The sequence below is a fragment of the Clinocottus analis genome, unplaced genomic scaffold (genome assembly GCF_023055335.1).
Source record: "Clinocottus analis isolate CAN_PGR_092001 unplaced genomic scaffold, fCliAna1.0.p SCAF_27, whole genome shotgun sequence".
NCBI lineage: Eukaryota > Metazoa > Chordata > Actinopteri > Perciformes > Cottidae > Clinocottus > Clinocottus analis.
The window spans coordinates 3,676,320-3,695,933 of record NW_027176009.1 but is presented as its reverse complement, the minus strand read 5'-3'; the positions used below and the strand labels follow the sequence as shown (position 1 = coordinate 3,695,933).

Sequence of the window (19,614 nt, the reverse complement as noted above, 5' to 3'; positions counted from 1 at the left end):
AATGTTCATTTACATTGACACCGCTGTGATCCTAGTGGGATCATCCCAAACCATTATTCAACCACTTTGAGTGGTAGAGTGGTGACAGCAGACATTGTACACTTGGGGGCAGTAAAAACTCAGTAACTGATGTGCCTACCTAATTACACACACACACACACACACACACACACACACACACACACACACACACACACACACACACACACACACACACACACACACACACACACACACACACACACACACACACACACACACACACACACAGAAGGCAAGGACATCTAAACACTTTGTTATGTATTTGAATTAAGACAACAATAGCAAAAGTGCCAGATTGCAGCTTTTATCAGCCTCGTATGTTGTTGAATAAATAATACTTGATACAGACGCTGGCACAGCAGCAGGACCTCTGCCTCAAAATAAAACATCCACTTTTACTATGACAAAAGAAACTTCCTCAAAATAAATAACCTTTTATATTTGTCTCGAGTGTGTCATATCTTACTTGCCAAATGACAAATTGTAATAAACTCAACTCAACGTGTGTGTGCGTGCCTGCGTGCGTGCGCGTCCGTGCGTAAACCATAAAACCTACATGTCGCAATCACGGTCGTTTCACGGTTAACTGGATGAAGTTTTTGCTTGAGAACGTCAAGCATTCTCCTCTTCCTCTTAAAGGGACAGTGTGGTTATTTCGACTCCACCGCTGCAGGAACGGTGACACGTATAACTTTAAACCTGGCGTGACAGTTCGTAGAGGTGAAGGTGGCCGCTGTGTGTGACTTTGCTCGGCGCTGCTCGGGGCTTTAGCATTCTCAAACCCCGCTCTCGACCTTTGGAGCTCGGGTCTCGGGGCGGGTAGGCAGCTCCGCCGTCCACGGTGGCAATTGGCTGCGCTCTTCTCCGCTTCCTATTGCACACGGTGGCCCAAGCACACAGCAGACAAGCGCACACACCTCGTGTTTTTTTTTTTTTTTACAGTGCACGCACGTTATGTGGCGCGAGCGCGCACGGTGCTGCAGGCGCCCAAAGTCCCCCGGCGCTCTGCTCGTAATGATTGAAGAGTAACGAGGTCGCTCGTGTCCACTCGACTCGCTGCCGACAGTTGTGCCCTGCGAGAGCAGCCAGGAAGCCGACCGAGCGGGCGGACAGCACGTCTTAGGCGGCCCGGGGAGGAAGAGAGTCGCCGCTGGAGCAGCGTCGGACCACGGCAGAGCGCGCAGCCATGACCGAGAAACGGATGTCGCGGTGGTATTTCGGGGGTCTGGCGTCATGCGGAGCTGCCTGCTGCACGCATCCTCTGGACCTGCTGAAGGTGAGCCGAGGGCAACGGATGGCTAGTGTTTGCAGGCGCGAGGCCTGCAGACCAGGCGACAGCTGTTTCCAGCAGTAGACCCTCAGCAGGGTGGATTACAGTTATTAACCTCCTGACTACTCATCGTGTTACTGTTATAGATCAGCGTGCGTGTTCGCTGCAGTGAGCTTTGAGAGTGCCGGGCCATAGTCCGAGGTATCACATGTCTTCTATGGCATCACTGTAATGTGCATCAGGATGGCCAAGGCTGTTCAAAAATAGGGCACAGGTTAGGACAAGTGATAGCTTGTTAGCCCAGCTACCAGTGACCGCAAATTATGGAGGGAAGTCATTGCTGTATTCTTGTGAAAGTACACAGAATAGCCCAATCCAGCCATAGTTTGCTATCCAAGAATGTTTTATTGAGACAAATAGCCTACAATGTTGCAATTGACCCTTCGCTAAGCCCCGCCCCCAGCGGCAACTCTGTCAAACCGTCAGATGTTACTATCAGTACCCACACTGCCACTAAGTGCTGCAAATATTATTTTTTTTTCACAGAGATGCAGACTAAAGGATTTCCTATATGTGTTTTGAGGGATATATCCGGGATGTCAAACTAATTCAGCAGCAGTTTAAAAGATTAAGATTGAAGCGAAAGTCTAAAGATCATCGTGTGAAAATGAAACTCATCACCTGTCGATCCAGACGGAAGATAATGACGTTAAGGAACAACAAAAAAGCCAGATCGCCGTTAACTCACTGTGGCAATTAAAAAAAAAAAAAAAAGCAGAAACGTTTTAGAAACTCACGTCTCCTTCCAAACGCCCGAGGAACAAGTGTGAGTGTCACTATTTCAAAAAGTTTTACCATGACACGCTCCAAATCACGAAACCAGCCAGAAAATGAAGAAAAGCAATTGCATGAGTTCATAGAGCATAGCTCTGTGTGTGTGTGTGTGTGTGTGTGTGTGTGTGTGTGTGTGTGTGTGTGTGTGTGTGTGTGTGTGTGTGTGTGTGAGAGGTCGTGCATGTTCACTCTTGTTAATTTTTGCCTCGCTGTGATGCACAGAGGAGGAGGAGTAGTGTTTTATTCAGTACAATGAGTAACTCCAATATACAATCTAATATGCAAGATGCACAGACGACTAAATCAGGACGCCAAATGGCAAAAATTCTTCCTAAATTTACTGTCCAGGCATTTGAATTGAAGACCGCTGCACATGACTCTTATAATGCTAGAGGCTCCTGAGGCAGTCATGCTGTGGGTAATTATGTCGACGAGGCTGCTAATCATCACATTGTAGTACAACTCTTCCCTGTCTTTACTACAGACATGATTTCAACAAGCCAGTATCGCTCTGGTCTCTATCCTTACAAATATATTAAAGAATAGAAAAAAAGTTCTGATATGCATCACTTTCAGATCGTCTTAAAATCCAAGACCGACTTACATCGGCTTAAAGAAGAGGATTTGAATTGAAACCACTGCAGTTTGAGCTACATTTTGCAAATGACATAATTTCAAATCCCTAAAAATTAAAAAAAAAAAGTTCCTTCAACTTGAGCCTTGTTTTTGGAAAATTGGCACCATTAACAGTCGGCAGAATTAGCTACTAGCAGCTACTAGCAGCTCCTGCTAGCTGCGTACTTGTGTCTGCAGTGACACCTATCACTAGATTACTTTGATACTGAAGAAAACCTTAAAAAAAATACAATGTCAAATGTGTAGAACTTGTCAAGCAAGTTCTACACATATAAGGAGTGTCTTTTTTTCTCTCCATATTCCCTCAATTTATATATTTACTAAATGAATAATTCCAATATGTTATTTCCATGGCAGGAACCACAGAGAAAGTCTCAAACGTGTGACGTCGGCTCCATATACAATGCATGGGAGGCTGTTTTTTGTTGACTCACAGAATGGATGTTTTCTTTTTATACAAAGCATGTTTCTACTCTATTATAATGTTCTTAGTTGTGAAACTGAAGAACATTCTCCTGGGTTCTCCATGTCTTCCAATACATTTTTCACTATTTATTATCGATGGAGCAGCTCCACTCGTTATATCAGATGACATCACACATTTGAGTGTGAACACTCTAGTTTTTGGATTTGGGAGGGAGTTCATGTGTACTAAAAACAAGTCAAACTACAATAAGTAACGTTCCCTTCTGCACCTTACGCAGTATCTGAAGGCTTAGAGTCAGCACTTGAACCTCAGTCATTGTTTTCCTTCAGGTCCATTGTGCTGTACAGTAGAGACCCAGTAGAACAAAGAAATGTGTCACTGTCCAAATACTTAAACACTGCACCGGTCATGTGGTTTTACCCCAATCAAACTGCTTCAGTAGCAGTCAGATGAGGAATGTAACAATGTAGACTAGTCCTGATAGGGATCTATCAGGACTAGTGCTTTCATCCGGGTGCGCTTTAGTTGGTAAAAGGGAGTTTCCAAAATGTGAGAATACGTGAAAGACTACTGTGCAAACAAATTGAGAACTCCTCATTTTACGTTTGCATAACGTTAAGCAAATTTCAGCTGCTATTGCAAATTTCTCCGTGCCGCAAGCGCGGTCTGAGTCGCAACGCCTCTCATCACTGCTTGAGCAACAACGGCTCAAATGATATACAAAACAAAGGGCGACATTAAATGTTAAATTCGGATGACGATGGTTAAGTTGTTTTCTGTAAGCAGAAGATGACTTTGTAGCAATGGCCTCCGTAATACTGCACAATTATCACATTCCTGTGAGAGTGGAACAGCAAAGCGTCACAATTTAGAGGGACTGAAATGTAATTTAGAGGAGCGAGATTATGCGAATATGGTTTTCAGCAGGGAAGTAGGGATTAACCAAACAAACATAGCGCATGGCAATGTTTGCCGAGTCATGGTTTATTGGTTTCTTCTTTTGTGTTAACTCAGGTAACCATTACATCAGATAAGCTGCTCTATTGCTGTCTTGAACAGGACTAGTCTGACCTCACCTGAAAAAACTCTTTTAGCCAGACACCTATCATCTGGGTGATATATTTCACCATGCGTCTGCATGTGTGCATGTGTGTGCGTGCGCGCTGTGTTCCTGTACTCAATTTGCTGCTAAACAGTTTGTGGTTCCCTTTATACGAGTTTAACAGAATTGCTCAGAGTTATAGCAGAGTTTTTACTCAATATGTCTAGATTATACTCCCTTAAATATATATATATATATATATATATATATATATATATATATATATATATATATATTTATATATATATATATATATATATATATATATTTATATATTTCTTCCCCCCACAATGTGAATCCTAGCTCAAAATGAGATTGTGTCTTATCACATATCATAGACAGTTTCAGAGGAGTACATTTTGGAGGATTTATTACTGGATTCTTAGCCACGATAGCTCCCAGGCTTGTGGACGTACATACATGCCTTTTCGTCGGTCGTAAACTCTTATAGTGACATTCGTGTTCCTTTGGACAAGATGAAGGGAAACATTATGTAAATATGATGCAATAACATTTTAAACATTGTAATTTGAAGGATTTAGTGGCCTTAAAACCCAAACAGATTAGACCAGAGGACAAAGTCCACACTGTAGCGCTGCTGACGACAGTGGAGATTAACAACATGTTTGTGTGTTATAACATATTAATTAACTTAATTAACTCCTTTTTTTTATTCTAGTGGTCAGTATTACGCAGCCTGTGAGAACATTTCTGTGACCCTGAAGAAGCTCCTTTTTTTATTTTCTGAACTTGCGTTTCAAACAGGATGTATGGAGTTTGAAAGGCATGTGTGTTTACTTTAGACAGCAAGGGTCTAAGTACAGATGGCATTGAGTTGCACTATGGGAAGTGTAGGATTCGGTTTTATTTATTTTTTTATTTGACCCACACAAAAAAAAGAAATCAGGATATCTTCTTCCGTCAAGAATGTGGCCATTGTCTTTTTTCATTTGTGTCCCAACATTATCAAAGTGCAACACTAAATCCATGTGCCCTTTTAAAGACATGACACATGGAGCCTCTTGACACATTTAGTTGCCCAGCTGGCGTCTTACCCCGTAAAAAAAGTTCCTGAAGGTTGTTGCGTCTGTGTTGATGTTTTCTTAGCCACCACAGTGTCTTACTTGGTATTGAATACATGGCTGTCCTTCCAGGTACACCTGCAGACACAGCAGGAAGTGAAGCAGAGGATGATGGGGATGGCCATTCATGTGGTGAAGAGCGACGGCGTGCTGGCTCTTTACAGTGGCCTCTCTGCCTCCCTGTGTAGACAGGTATGTGTGTCTTTGTGTGTGCAAGCCCAAGACTGTTTTTAAGCCTGTGTATGTTGTTATATTCATTAGTTTGTAAAGTACAAAGATCCAAAGAAGAACAGGCTTTTGGGTAACTTTTCTAATGCCATTAAAGAGGATGTATCTTTTGTCTTAGTGAGATAATATCAATTCACCAATGGGCTGTTTTTTTATGAATCGTAGGAGGACAGCATAGTGTTCAGCAGGTCTGTATATTGTAGGAGAGTCAGTGCACTGATGTGAGGAAGAAAGAAAAGTTGTAATCACAGCCGCTGTATGAAGAAGAGTAGAATACGTTTTATATATTTTTAAATAGTGCATTATGTTTGGTTTCTGCTCACAGACCTTTTTAAATGATCAAAACTCCTCTAAAACTTTGTTTTCGATGAGTATAGTACAGGTTGTGTTGTCAAAGGCTCCTCCTAGTGGTTGGAAAAAAAGACAAATTAAAATAGTAAGAAGAGTAAGGATACTCATTATTTTCTCTTCTCCTCTCAGATGTCCTATTCGCTCACCAGATTTGCAATCTATGAGACAGTGAGAGACATGATGGGCAGCACAAGCCAGGGCCCAATGCCTTTTTACCAGAAGGTCTTGCTGGGAGCCTTCGGTGGTGAGAACACACACATTCTGCTTCACTTCTCTTTTAAAACACACACACGCAGACGCACATGCACACACAGACACACACAGTTAGTTACCTATACAGGATTGTGTGCTTTCTCTACAAACAGGTTTCACTGGTGGGTTTGTTGGCTCGCCAGCAGACTTGGTGAATGTCAGGTAATAGACCGTGATAACTTGAATCATCATTAACATGTACACAATTCTAATTATTCAAAACAAACTTCACTTTTTTTCTCATTTCTAGGATGCAGAATGACATGAAAATGCCACCAGAACGGAGGAGAAAGTGAGTCTTGTTACTCACTGAAGCTAAAATGTTTGCTGTAGACAATCTAAATCTGTTATTGTAATTTTACCCTCAACCTTCTTTCTTTCAGCTACAAACATGCCATCGACGGCCTCTTCAGGGTCTTCAGAGAAGGTAAAGCCATATAGGCAATATTGTGTGTGAGAGACCTCATGTCAGGCAACACAGTGCCGTCGTATCTGACCTGCGTCTCGGCCCACAGAGGGTCTCAGGAGAATGTTCTCAGGAGCCACCATGGCATCCAGCAGAGGAGCGATGGTCACCGTGGGACAGGCAAGTCACCAATGTTCAAAGCGTCCCCTTGAATGCCTGCAGGGAAGCGCCACGTCTGTTTCTTTACGTTTGTAATGTAGTTTATTCTTCCTGGGCTGACACGATCACAATTTAGATTCCTCTCGGAACATTACGGAGGTATTAATTGCGTAAAATGGTATCAGAATCCAGCGGTGAGTCTTTTTTTTAAAAAAGATAATGAGAATACATTGAGTTAAATCAATTAAACATTAATGCTGAATCAATTTCCAAGATGAATAGTTTAAACAATGCATTAAATCATTGGTAAAAATCTGTGCATATCCACAGGACATTTACTCCAGCGTGTAGCACAGATACATCCAATTAGTTTGATGTCAACGCCTGTATATGGATTAACTGTGTACTACACAATAAGGTACAACATAGATCACATGTAATGTAAAATATTACAAGTTGATTGTTGCCTACAGACTGTTTTAATGTAACTGCAATACAAAAACATGTCAGATGTCCCCTGATTGTATTAAATGTTATAGTTCTTTCTTCAAATGCCAGAACATGCAGCTTTGTAGTTGTCCGTCAAAATATTTCTGACCTGTGCATAGAGAGAGAGAGAGAAAGAGAGAGAGAGAGCTTCAGTCAGCTTTGGGGTGTAAAGAGAGGAGATTGATCATCGGAATGACACAAATCTTTCCTTCCCCCTCTTGTGTTTAGTTGGCGTGTTACGACCAGGCCAAGCAGCTGGTGCTGGGAACAGGCATGATGGGAGATAACATACTCACACACTTTGTTTCCAGCTCCATTGCTGTGAGTATCAGGTTGTATTTGTGTGCCCCGGGAGCCTCCTTGAGTCAGTTCTGTCAACTGATACCTCGTTCCTCTGCAGGGAGGCTGTGCTACATTCTTGTGCCAACCTCTGGATGTCCTAAAGACGAGGCTGATGAGCTCAAAGGGAGAGTACACAGTGAGTGGATCGACCCCTCTGGTCATCGGCTGCTCTAATCCTTTCATTAGTCTGTTTCTGTTTGCCCATCCTCTTCATTCCTCAGCGTTCCTTCTAATCTCTCTCTTCAGGGGGTGTCACACTGTTTAAGAGAAACTGCCAAGCTTGGTCCCATGGCATTTTACAAGGTACAACAACGACACACTGAGGTTATTTAGAGGTTAAGAAAGCAAGGGAAAAACATCTAATCCAAACACTATAAATATATTCAATGTGAAATATATTAAGAAGCATGGACACTTGTCTCTTCTTTTGAGCTGCAGCACTTTGAGCAGCTTAAAAACTCACAATGGTCAAGATTGGATGCTAAAGGGTTTGATCATTTCTTCCTCTAACGCCACTGATAACATGCAGATGGCCCACAGGGAGGGATTATTTGCTTCAATAGTGTATATTTACCTTCAACACAACCACATGAGGTGGTGAATTTTATATGTAACAGCAAATCTGACAAATCACATGAATATTTTTAATAGCAAAAGTTGTACTTTAACTTTAAATTAAAAGCCATGCTGGCTGCATGTCAAGTGTGATAAATGGCCTGCTTTTACAGCGGCGGGCAATCCACCTTTATGATGAAGAACCTGTTTTCTGCTACAGTACAGTTAGGCTCGGCAGCTCTAAACTGATAGATGTGATGTGAGAAAACTTTGGTAATCTAACGCACATTTCTGTTGTAGGGCCTCGTCCCCGCAGGGATCCGCTTGATTCCTCACACAGTGCTCACCTTCATCTTCCTGGAGCAGCTCAAGAAATACTTTGGCATTCGCATCATCTCCTGAGCACGCTTTGTGACGAGCCGCTCTTCGACCCCCGCCCGACATCAACACTGCCACCCAACAGCCCGCCGTCACTCTACTCCTGGCTTTAACAAGAAAAGAAGGGAAGAAATGTGCAGTTTATTTTGGACATGTGCATGTTTTTCTTCTCCTGTTTGCTCTACCTCCTATGATTATTATGAGCACCAACCGATAGAAAGAACAAACACTAGAACTAACTATTTCCTCCTTAGATTATCAATATAAGAACGAACGTGCTAAATGTGAAGCTGCTTCAAATGGGGTATGAGGGTGACCTGCCGGATTTAGAGTGAAGATAAAATATTATCTCTGGCGGATGTTCAATGTAGTTAGACTTATTGAGATAAAGTGCTAATTTGAACTAATTAAAAATCTGATTTTGTGATTTAACTTAAGCCCAGTTCACCAGCGGTGTGCGGCGCCTTCGGGGCTTACAAAGTTAGTGTCATAAATGTGTTTCCTCTGCAACGCCTCGTTGCTGTCATGGAAGACCAGGACAGAGTTTGAGATATAGCAGAACTACAAAGTGCAAACAAACAATGTCGCCTTTTCATCAGTGCCATCTTTTCCAATCCATACTGTTTCACAAAAATATGACTGAAGAAACGTACGTAGTCACATAGTAATCATTCCCAACTGGTAAACCTATGTGATGCACCCTGAATTAAACGGCTCATGCGTTTGCTTTTTCTTCACTAAATTCACATTTTATAACTGTAAATCAACTACGAGCAGGTTGAAATGTGGTTACCTTTGACCCGATACTTCATTCCGAATTCCTCTTTAATTGTTTCACGCTTTAATCTTTTACAGAAGAGGACCAAGTTTGTTTTTGTCTTGTGTTTTTAAGTTAGGAGGGAGTTTGTGGGGAAACTGTGAAGCGTAAAGAGCAGACTGGCAAAAGTACATTTGGTATTATCTCTTTTTTTCCAGTCCCAGTGAAATTCTGGATGACCACTTTAACTCTTAAAAGTTCTTATGCTGTATGAATAGAGCTGCTTGTAGAGGACTGCTGGACTGTACGAGTGTACATGTAGCATTTCCAATTTGCAATGTTACTGTTTTATGTTGCTGAGTGCATGTCAGACTTTATGACTCAGGATGCTGTTTTATAAGGCACTTTATTAATATCCTTGACTAACCTGCTGCATACTGTAACGTGCTCTAAAAGTAAAGAATGAGATGTGTTGAGTTCACAATGTCACTGGTCCCAGTTAGGGTTGCAAAGGGGGCAGAAATTTTCCAGTAAATTTCCGGAAAGTTTCCACGGGAAATTTTGGGAATTTTGAAAAAAAAGAAATGTGCCTAAGTTTTTTGCAAAAGCATATAACAGGGACCTTAAATGTAGTTGAGAACAAGACTATGTAGGCCGAGCTCAGCTGGACCCTGAATGCATCTTGTTGGACGCATTGTCCGCCACAAACATAGATGACAACATAAAACGTTGTGTTTTTAAATGTTTTTGTCATCAGTGTCACGTCTAAACGTTTCAGCCTGATGCCTGGCAAGTGTGAGAGCGCAAAGTTGCCTAGAGGCTAAGAGCAGTATTGCAGACACATATTTCAATTACAGCTCGCAATATTTTGAAAAAAACAACTGAAGTAGTTAATTTTTTGCAGCTGTGAACTTAGTTCAAAATTTTTAATTATGGACTATGAACTGAACTAGTTCATGTAGAAAATCAACTTTCCCAACACTGTTTGTCATGAGCATATTGATTACTTGGTAAACTGAAGCCATGTTCATTTTAATACCAAGTTTATTTGTATACAGTGGACTTGTTACAGCAGTGAGAGTAGGACGTATGTCAATCCACACAAAAGTACACCATCACCATTATTCGCAGCTTTTGGAATGTCAAAAAAGTAATTTTTAAAAGTTGTATTATAAATGTTTGCATGCATGTCTGCTTATGACGAGGTAAATACAGTTAAATTACCCCAACATTTCCAATTAATGTCCAATAATTCCCGTATATTCCCGTTAATTCCCGTGGAAAGTTTCCAACTTTGAATATTCCCGGAATTTTGCAACCCTCTTCCCAGTTGAGGTCAATGTGTAATGTGTTTGACATGTTGAGTGCCAGTTATTGTCCGATGAGTTACGCCTTGGTTCAGTGATACAAAGCATTCTCTGTACTGTGCCTGCTGCTCTCTTGACGAAGACCTCGTCAAGTTGCCTTACAGTGTGTGTCCTCCAGGGGGCAGTGTATGCCAACCACCTCAACTATGCTCTCTTGGGAATACTTCAAAGCCCTGCGCCTTCAACCAAGGATGCGTTTATAAAAAATAAGAGCCATATGCTGAGAGCAACCTTATATAATGTGACCCTGCATGTTGTAATGCTCACGCGTCCCTCAACACTGAGGTACTGTAGATCCGCCATGACTAATAACCCAGCTTTATTCATGTGCACTGACATGTAACTGGAGGGACCCACAGATCTGGGTGATGTGAATATATATTTTGTAGACTACTATTTGATTTTGGAATTAAAATACTAATGAAAAATGTTTGTGTGGTGTTTCAATGTCTACTTTGGTAATAGTCAGGCTCTACGCTTATTTTGGATGTAAACTCCATATTTAGAAAATTAGTTTGACAATTTCTGTAAAGCAGCTAGCCCTAATCGGTGGTACATCATGTAATGAGAGCCAACCGTGATCTTTGTTTTCTGTAGCCGCAAGCTCAACTGATGCTGAACTGAAGACTAACAGCTTCACCAGGATTTGGCCTCCGAACAAAGACACACTTTAAAGTCAGCTCCGCTGGTCTTTTTCACCAGCCAACAGACCTCTGTTCTTATTGTGCAGAGTTAAGGCCTCCCAGCCTGCACCCTGTGACATGACCATCCATGGTTAAGAGGTGGTATTCAGCTGTAATGATGAATGGTGGCCATGTGGCTCTGTTAATCCACCTATATGAACATTGTTTTATTAATACCATCACATGCAAAGTATTAATGACAGTGCGCTCAATTCTACCATCACATGTGCGTGTGGGAATTTCTGAGCTACGCCGCCTGAGTGCAGTGAAAAGGAGAGTCGGGCTGCGGGCCTTAAAAAGTCTTTTCAGAAATGTGCCTTGATTTTAGGAGGAACCATCATCCTATTAACCACATTAACAAATCAAGCAAATCAGGTTTCAGGAGCTGAAATCATATTTTCTCATGCGAGAAGGAAGAATTAAAGATTTTGATTATTTTGAGTTTAAGTTCAGTCTGAAAACAAACCAGTAAAACATGTTGAACTGGAGAATACATAATCAACATTAAAAAAAAGATACAGCTTCTGTGATACAAACTCTGAAAAGCATCTCAGATTTCTTCTCTAACAGAGAGAGCTACAACTTTCCGGCTGAAGACAGAATTCAATTTCAAAAGTGATTTTGACTTTTTGACTTTATTGTACTGTATATTCAAATTACTAAAACACAAATGCTTTATTTGCAGGTGCCTGACAAAAATGTTCCCATTTGGTATAACAAAATGGCATTACCAGTATTGAATCAAACAAGAACATAGAAATGGTGCTGCAACTTTTAATGTTAGAGGCATATTTTGTTGAATACAAAAACACACAGACCACAGATGACTGAATTCAAAGAGGGTTAGATCTTTGTTCAGGAGAAGGCAATACGAACACTTGTGCAATTTTCACTTGGCAGGTGTCAGTGTAATTTAGTTGAGTTTAAAAAGGCAAAGAAAAACATTTTACATTTACTGCTACATGCTCTGCCTAAAGTGTCATCACATCTACAAATGTTTAATTCCTGTTCTTCACCCTTTTACCAACAAGACTCTGAAGAGGGAAAAAAACATTCCCTTATTAACATGTTTGAGCTCCAATGAAGGACCGTACCACAGGGTCAGACATGAGTTTCATTCATGTTGTTAAAACAGCTAAGCTAAGATGCAACTTTGACTAAAGGAGGAACACACATGGCCTCCTCAAGATTTTAAATTCAGCAGTTTAAGTGGGTGTCAAACTGTGAAATAGAGATCAGCTGTTTAAAGTCAGTGATGGAACATCATTAGTGCTTAATCACCTGAAACTAAGAATGGTTACCTGAGAATGAGCTGTTAATTTCTACAGAAGGAGCTGGTCCTCTTTATATTGTTTCTACAGAAGCCCAGAACGGACAAACCAAACACTAGCAGAGAGAGCCTGAAACATTTGTACGTACCTGAAGGCCACTGTAGCTTTTTTTGTGAAACTGCTTGTTCTTAAAATAATGTTATTAAAGTAAGGACTTTCAGCGAGGCAAGTAGCGTTACCACAGTATTGCACTTAGCAGCTCACGCTATTGCAGTCTCGGGAAATGAAGAGCGATTGAAAGGGTGGTTCGTTGATCCCAATCTGCAACCAAATTGCTAGACGCCACCAAATATGTCACATGTACCTTTGAGGTCATTGGGATAAGGTTTTGTGTTTCCCAGTCTTCTCCTTTGTGTTACCCTCTCGTCTGTGTCTGTCTGCCCCGTTCGTTCATGTGTGTATTTTTGTTTCCCTGACTCAGCTGGCGGCCCTACTTTCACTCACCTGCGGGCTTCATCATCGCTCCGCCCGTCCGGCACACACCTGCCTTCCATCAGCCTCATCAACCACAGTGTATAAACGCCGTGGCTCGTCTCTCCCTCTCTGCCGGTGACGGCCCTCAGTGGTAATCTGCAGCAACAGTCTTGCATGGCCCTCAAGTGTCGCGCATTTCGGTCTTAAATCGCGCCTTCCCGCCACACATCGTATTTCTCAAGCTGAAAAAAACCTCCAGGCTATTTAACGTGCCGCAGCGTGCAGGCATGGCCTGGTCGCGCGCTGCCCTCACCACGGAGGAATCAAGCCCCCCATGAGGAGCTACTCATCAGCCAATCAAAAAAAGAAGAAGAAATAGGCTACAGCCAATGAGAAAAACATATCTTTTGTATCCGGGTAAGATGTAATGCCAGGCGGGACTCGAGCCGTCCGGCGGCGCGTATTTGTCGTCGTCGCCCCCCTTTTAATTTACAGTTAAACTATTTAAACCTTTCCCATCGTGTCCCTGTGTTCTCCTTGAGTGTATAACCACCCCTCACCTTTTAGAGTAAAATACATTTCTTACTTAATTATACTCAATGTGCTTGTCAGAAATTAAGAGTAGCATCATTAGTTCAGCAAGAGCATGGAAGTCCTTCTTGTATTAGCTAATCAGCACCAGCTGTTTCCAATAAACTTCACAAGCACTGATAGAGATTAAAGACTTTTACTCTTTTTACTTACTCAAGTTTGGATGAGTCACTCAAGTTGGGTTTTCAAGTCACTTTATTCGAGTAAAACAGAGACAGATGTTATCAGAACTCCAGCAGTAACAAACGAGACAGACCAACACACTGAGCATCAAACAACTCAAACCAACTCTGAGGTAAAGAAAAATGATTCAACCCTCAGTACAGGCTGGTAATTTAATGATTGATCAATACATATTGAGTCAGTTAACTACTTTAGAAGGACATATTCAAATTCATGGACGTTTATTAATGACCGCGGCATGGGACTTGTAGGTAAATGAGTCACAGCTCGTCTCAGACCTTCAGCTCAGGGCAGAGGTCGGGCTCCGGCCCCGGAGAGCAAATACTGTGTTGAAACAAGAGCCAAAGTCCAGCCTCACCCACAAAAGATGCAGTCACCTATTTTTTAATGTTTTAACCATTTCAAGGGATTATAATTAAAATGTATTTCACCTCATGCTGATGATTAACTATGTTTTAAGGACTTTTATATAGTCTTGTGGGCTTGTTATTCAGATGCAATACCAACAGTCTCCGTGAGCGGCGGCAGGACGTTTGGTAGCCGACTGGAAATCTGCTTTACGCTCCTATTGGCTCTGTCAATATATCAACTTCCCAATGTTGTACTGTCTGCTCTTATAACCCTTTTATCAGGTTCTTTTCACCTGTTAACACTTGTATGACATGCATATGGGAGAGATAATGTGCTTTCAAAGGTCTGCCTGTCTTGATTATAAAAATACAAAAAGTTGTATTTCCCTAGATATATAATACACAAAGGTAAGTGTAGCTACAACTCAGTAAAAGCTCCACAAACCAATATATATTGTCAATTTTGCAGAATGTGAAAGTGGTCACTTAATAATAAATACACAGAGAATTATTGACCTCGGACCAACAGTGAGCAGACAGTTAGCTTTTAGCTGTTGAACAAGGTCCAAAATGTAACCGTAGACTGTTATTAATAAATTATAATGTGATTAACTTATATTCAGAGATCTTGATAGAGCATAACAGGTCATCATGAAGTGAGAAAAGCTGTGTAATGGGACTCTGTGAACCCACAAATATTTAGCTGCCTGGTCTGCAGTTCCCCTCAACTCAGAGCTTATAAAGCTTCTTCTAGCGTTTTTTCTGGCCCCACAACTACTGTTTGGTTCACTTTCACTGCAGCTGTGTGGAGTCTGAGAGCAAGAGCTAGAAGGAGAGAATATATTGGACTTAAACTCTTCCGATCACCTGAAACAATACTCAAAATGAACGCTGATGTTGCTCTACTGGATGTCCAAATAGGAAACTGTTTGCTGTGCTGTATCAACTAAAAAGGGGATTGTGTCAGTGTTGTGATCACAGCCTGCTGTTTTCCCCCCAAGATAAATCTGAGCCAATTACGGCCAAAATGAAATGGGCAAAAGCTGGCTTACATTTGATCGCATTAAGCCGGAACACCACCACAACGCTTACATCCTGATCCTCCTATGTTTCTGTTTTATCTTTTTAATGTCCATTGAAATAAGGGTTATCTTTATTACTTATGCTGTGTGTTTTACATCACCTAGTTGCCTTTGTATATTTATGTGCTTTGGTTTGGTTTGGTTACTTTATTGGTACCCGAGGGTAGACTTGGTTTGCAGGAATACAAACAGTAGAAAAACAACAAGGCATCCACCTTGACAACCACACAAACATGATACAAGTACTCAGAGCTCCAGGTCAGTGCTGTAATAATTATAATTTGTTCACCTGCGTGATGGCTGCTGGCACAAAGCTGGTTTTATAGCAGTTTGTGTGTGTATATATACACACACTCTCTCTCACACACACACACACACACACACACACACACACACACACACACACACACGCATACATTAAATGATACTTTGTAGCAAGGATGCAGTTGTTATTGAACACAACATGTAAACATGATCTGACATCAAGACACACACGTGTACCTCACATGTAAGACCCTGAAGACGGACGGAGTTCAACCGGCTGTCAGTTCCTGCTCTCATTATTCTGCTCACATGGTCATGACTTAAGTGATCAATAGACTGAAAGACAGAGATATTACAACTTTTGGGCAGATGTCATTTCACATCAGTCAGATGGTTGATGAGGACGCTTTGCAGACACATCAGTCACCAGGAAATCTGTTGCAGCCAGTTGGAAGCAACCTGGAAAGTTTTAATTGTTTTTTATGGAAGCTTCTTGGCGGATATTTCCTCCATTTTACTTTTTAACATTTTTTTTATTGTGGAATGTATAGTTTTATGTTGGTGTCAGCATGTATTTGATAGGAATGGATATCCTGTGTTTAGTAAGAACCATTGCAGTAGCATCAGGCCTAAATCTTTAGGTGCTCAAAGCTAAATTCAAATTATATCTATTGCCTTCACACGGCGAGAAAGAAAGAGAATCTGAATCAGAAATGCTTTATTGATTACCAATTGGAAATAGCTGCGGAGACAACTAAAAGTTGGAAAAGAAAAAGAAAAAACATCTTTACCAGAACACCTGGGAGTGAAGTGCCTGTTTCAACCCTCAATGTAATTAATTATACAGAGTCCGCACCACTCTGTGAATAAACAAATTAATCATAAATTGCAATATTATATGTTTTTTTAAGAGATGCCGTTCACAAAACTGAAATCCCACATCACCTTCATGTGTGATTTCCCTTGTGTAGGACGTAGAAGGATCAGAAAGGTTTACATGTGGAGGAAGAAAAGAAAATAACATAACTGCAGAAAGGGGTGTATCAGACATATTTATTGTTGGAAAAGAGTATATGAGAAATGCCAGAGGGGCAGTGTGTAACTGAGTTGTTTCTTTCTCTCACGCACACAAACCAGAACCCATATTTCACCCCACACTTCCCTGACTTCATCACAACCAATAAGACTGATGCTTCTGCCAAAAAACAGTGTTATAAATTGGGTGTACGACAGGGAGAAAAGTCTCTATGACATACTCTCGTTGTATTTCTGCCGGGAGGAATATGTGAATGATCATAACTCACCCTCTGTGGGACAAACAGAGGGGAGCTGCAGATGTTAGCCGGCACTGAGTGTGTGTGTGTTGTGTGTGTGTGTGTCACAATGAGTTATTTTCTGATCAGCGGTGTTCGGATGGATATCAGGTTTGTGGTTTATAACCTGGGAGAAAATCCCTCTTGACCCGGCAGCCACACACCGGTCGCTCTCCTGTCACCAAATCCAAAAACAACTGACACAGGGCTTCAAGACAAATAGTTTGATGTAATTACATGCAGGTTTTCTCCTGTGTAACACATATAAGTTGTGTGTGTGTGTGTGTGTGTGCGTGTGTGATTATGGTGAATTAGTGTGTTTTAGGTGTGGGTGAGTGTCAGGAGGATTAGAGGGATTGGCCGAACAGACGAAGAAAGCGTGACTGTGTCTTCGTGGGCAGGTCCGATACACATGCGGGTGCATACATACCTCTATGTAAAAGGATATCCAGGCCTGATCTACGAGTGCAAGCTGACATTAATTAGGTTTTCTTCTTAAGTGTTATTGAAGTGATGTGTGTCTGTGAAACTTCCATAAATAACTGGGTGCTGGTGTGGTTTCTCAGCCTTTCGCTCCCATGATTTTCGTCTCTACACTCGTGGTTCATGGTTATTTCATTGTCTATGTTGTAAAGTGACGTTTGGGGAAATGTGGACTTAAAAATTGTTGCCACACTGTCTCACGTTAAGGGCGTTAAAGCAACACAACGAAGTGCTATTAAAAACATATTTCTTAGAAATGTGAGGAGAGGGGGAACTATACGCCAGCTGGACAAAAGGTAAGCGCAGAACATTTGCATACAAGGATTCCCATTCACGCCTGTTGGCTTTAGATTCACTTGCTTTACCTTCAAGGCAAAATAATTAATTGGAACCGTATCACACTGTATGGCAACAAGCCTGAAACGATGGTTTGAAAACATCTCAAGGGAAGGCCTTGGCTCTATGAGGAATTATATTCTAGTTTTACTCAGGAATATGCAACGATACACCCAGACAAAGATTCTGCTGACCAGTTGCCCTTGAATAGTCTTTTTTTTCTTCTGTTGTTCGTCTGCTCACTTCCACAGAGCACATACAGCAGCACATACATCTGGGCTCCCAGCATGTACATCCTCAATGAGGCCCCGGCATCTTTTACTACATCCATTATCGCGCATGTACAAATAACTGAATCAGCAAGTAAACATATGCATCTGTAATGGTTGTTTCAGTATTAATTAGGTAAAAAAAACTGTTTGTAACATATTTAAGTCTGCATTAACTGAATTCTCTGCAAGTTTCTGCCCTTTTTTCTCAACAAACTGGAACAAATGTGGGACATTTTCACGTTTTCTTAGGTTCTTCGTTTGACCCTGAGCATTTTACTGAGAAAGGATTACTGTGTTTCTTAATAAAACTGAAGCACTACTTCACTGAAATGATGCTTTATTTGCCTCATTAAAGTAATTTAGTAACTTTAGTAAATCAGGTAATTGAGATAGAGCCAACAAGTTTAAACTATCATCAATCAAGCGATAAAAAGGATTGATGAAAACAAGCATGAAACACATTAAGTAGATAAGAATAAAGTTTCAGGGCAGTTTGGTTAATTCCATTTAAAAGGTGCATGGTACCTACAACTCAATTATCCAAGGTTAGCATTCACCACATGGATTGTGTCCTGTAGTTCAATCATCCTTTTCCAAGGCCACCCAGTAACTGCATGCTCTTAAAGACATATTTTTCTTCATAGATATGAAACAAGAAACAGTTTGTGTTCACTGCTAAACTAGACAAAAAGACATCTACACATGCAAAATCACACAACTGAACTGCATTTCAAGATTCTTTAGAAGCGCAGAGAGGTTATCGAGATCGATCAGAATGTTGTAATCTATTGATTTGTAGGGACCTCACATCTCATAGTGATAGACTGTTGGAGAGAGTTTGGCGACACACAGCCTGCAATAAACAGACAAATCTGGCTTTATCAATATGAAATGGTTTTATGTTAAAGTCACTGACAGCGAGTGACAAAATACATCCATGGAGAACAATACAACAGATTGTGGTGTGCTGAGGAAGGAGAGACATCATGGTGAAGCTGATCATAACCATTGGGGTGGATTTAGTGTTTCCTATTTTTCTGCTGTAATGGACCAGAAATCCTTCACAATGTGAAGCTTAACATGGTTAGCGGATGGACGAGCGTACTGCAGCTGCAGCGATGCACACTCGTATTATTTCATTATGTGTTTTGAAAATATCACACTGTGGAACAAGCAAAAGAGTTTAGAAATGTATTTGTGTTTGGTTCGTTTTGATCAACTTGCTGTTAAGCTTTTTTTTAAAAGTCGTAATTGAAGAAACAGTACTTTTTTAATACTTACACACACACACACACACACACACACACACACACACACACACACACACACACACACACACACACACACACACACACACATTCACATAATAGAAACAACTTTAAGGAGGTTTCATCATAATTGGTGAGGGAAATCAAAAATAAATTAATTGAATGGACAGATGGTGACTGAGAGTCTTGTTATTATGAAGATCTGCAGTTGCCATCTGCACAATGTTTACACATTAATTGCCCAGATATGTCTTTATGAACTCAAAGCATTACTGCCAAAATTCAGAGCAGAGCTGTCAGTCTATCACAGCAGGACTAGAGAATGACTGGCGGAGAGTTTTCCAGTGATAACTTTCCTAAATAAGCA

The 19,614-nt window shown here is 41.1% G+C and overlaps 1 protein-coding gene across 1 annotated transcript; it reads left to right on the top strand.

Annotated features, from left to right (window-relative positions):
* Positions 1-785: 785 nt before the first annotated feature.
* slc25a10b (solute carrier family 25 member 10b) lies at positions 786-11,060 on the top strand. Its single transcript, XM_068592644.1, has 11 exons — positions 786-1,318; positions 5,466-5,585; positions 6,102-6,216; positions 6,338-6,386; positions 6,475-6,516; positions 6,608-6,651; positions 6,740-6,810; positions 7,507-7,599; positions 7,679-7,756; positions 7,867-7,923; positions 8,476-11,060. Exons 1-11 carry the CDS (start codon positions 1,229-1,231, stop codon positions 8,575-8,577), a joined length of 861 nt encoding a protein of 286 aa, XP_068448745.1. The 5' UTR covers positions 786-1,228; the 3' UTR covers positions 8,578-11,060.
* The last annotated feature ends 8,554 nt before the right edge of the window (positions 11,061-19,614 follow it).

Bases quoted from the DNA above. Each gene is read 5' to 3' on its own strand.
- slc25a10b (XM_068592644.1), top strand. From the start codon at position 1,229: ATGACCGAGAAACGGATGTCGCGGTGGTATTTCGGGGGTCTGGCGTCA. The intron at 1,319-5,465 runs GTGAGCCGAGGG...CTGTCCTTCCAG, and splicing joins ATCCTCTGGACCTGCTGAAG to GTACACCTGCAGACACAGCA. The intron at 6,652-6,739 runs GTAAAGCCATAT...CTCGGCCCACAG, and splicing joins CTTCAGGGTCTTCAGAGAAG to AGGGTCTCAGGAGAATGTTC.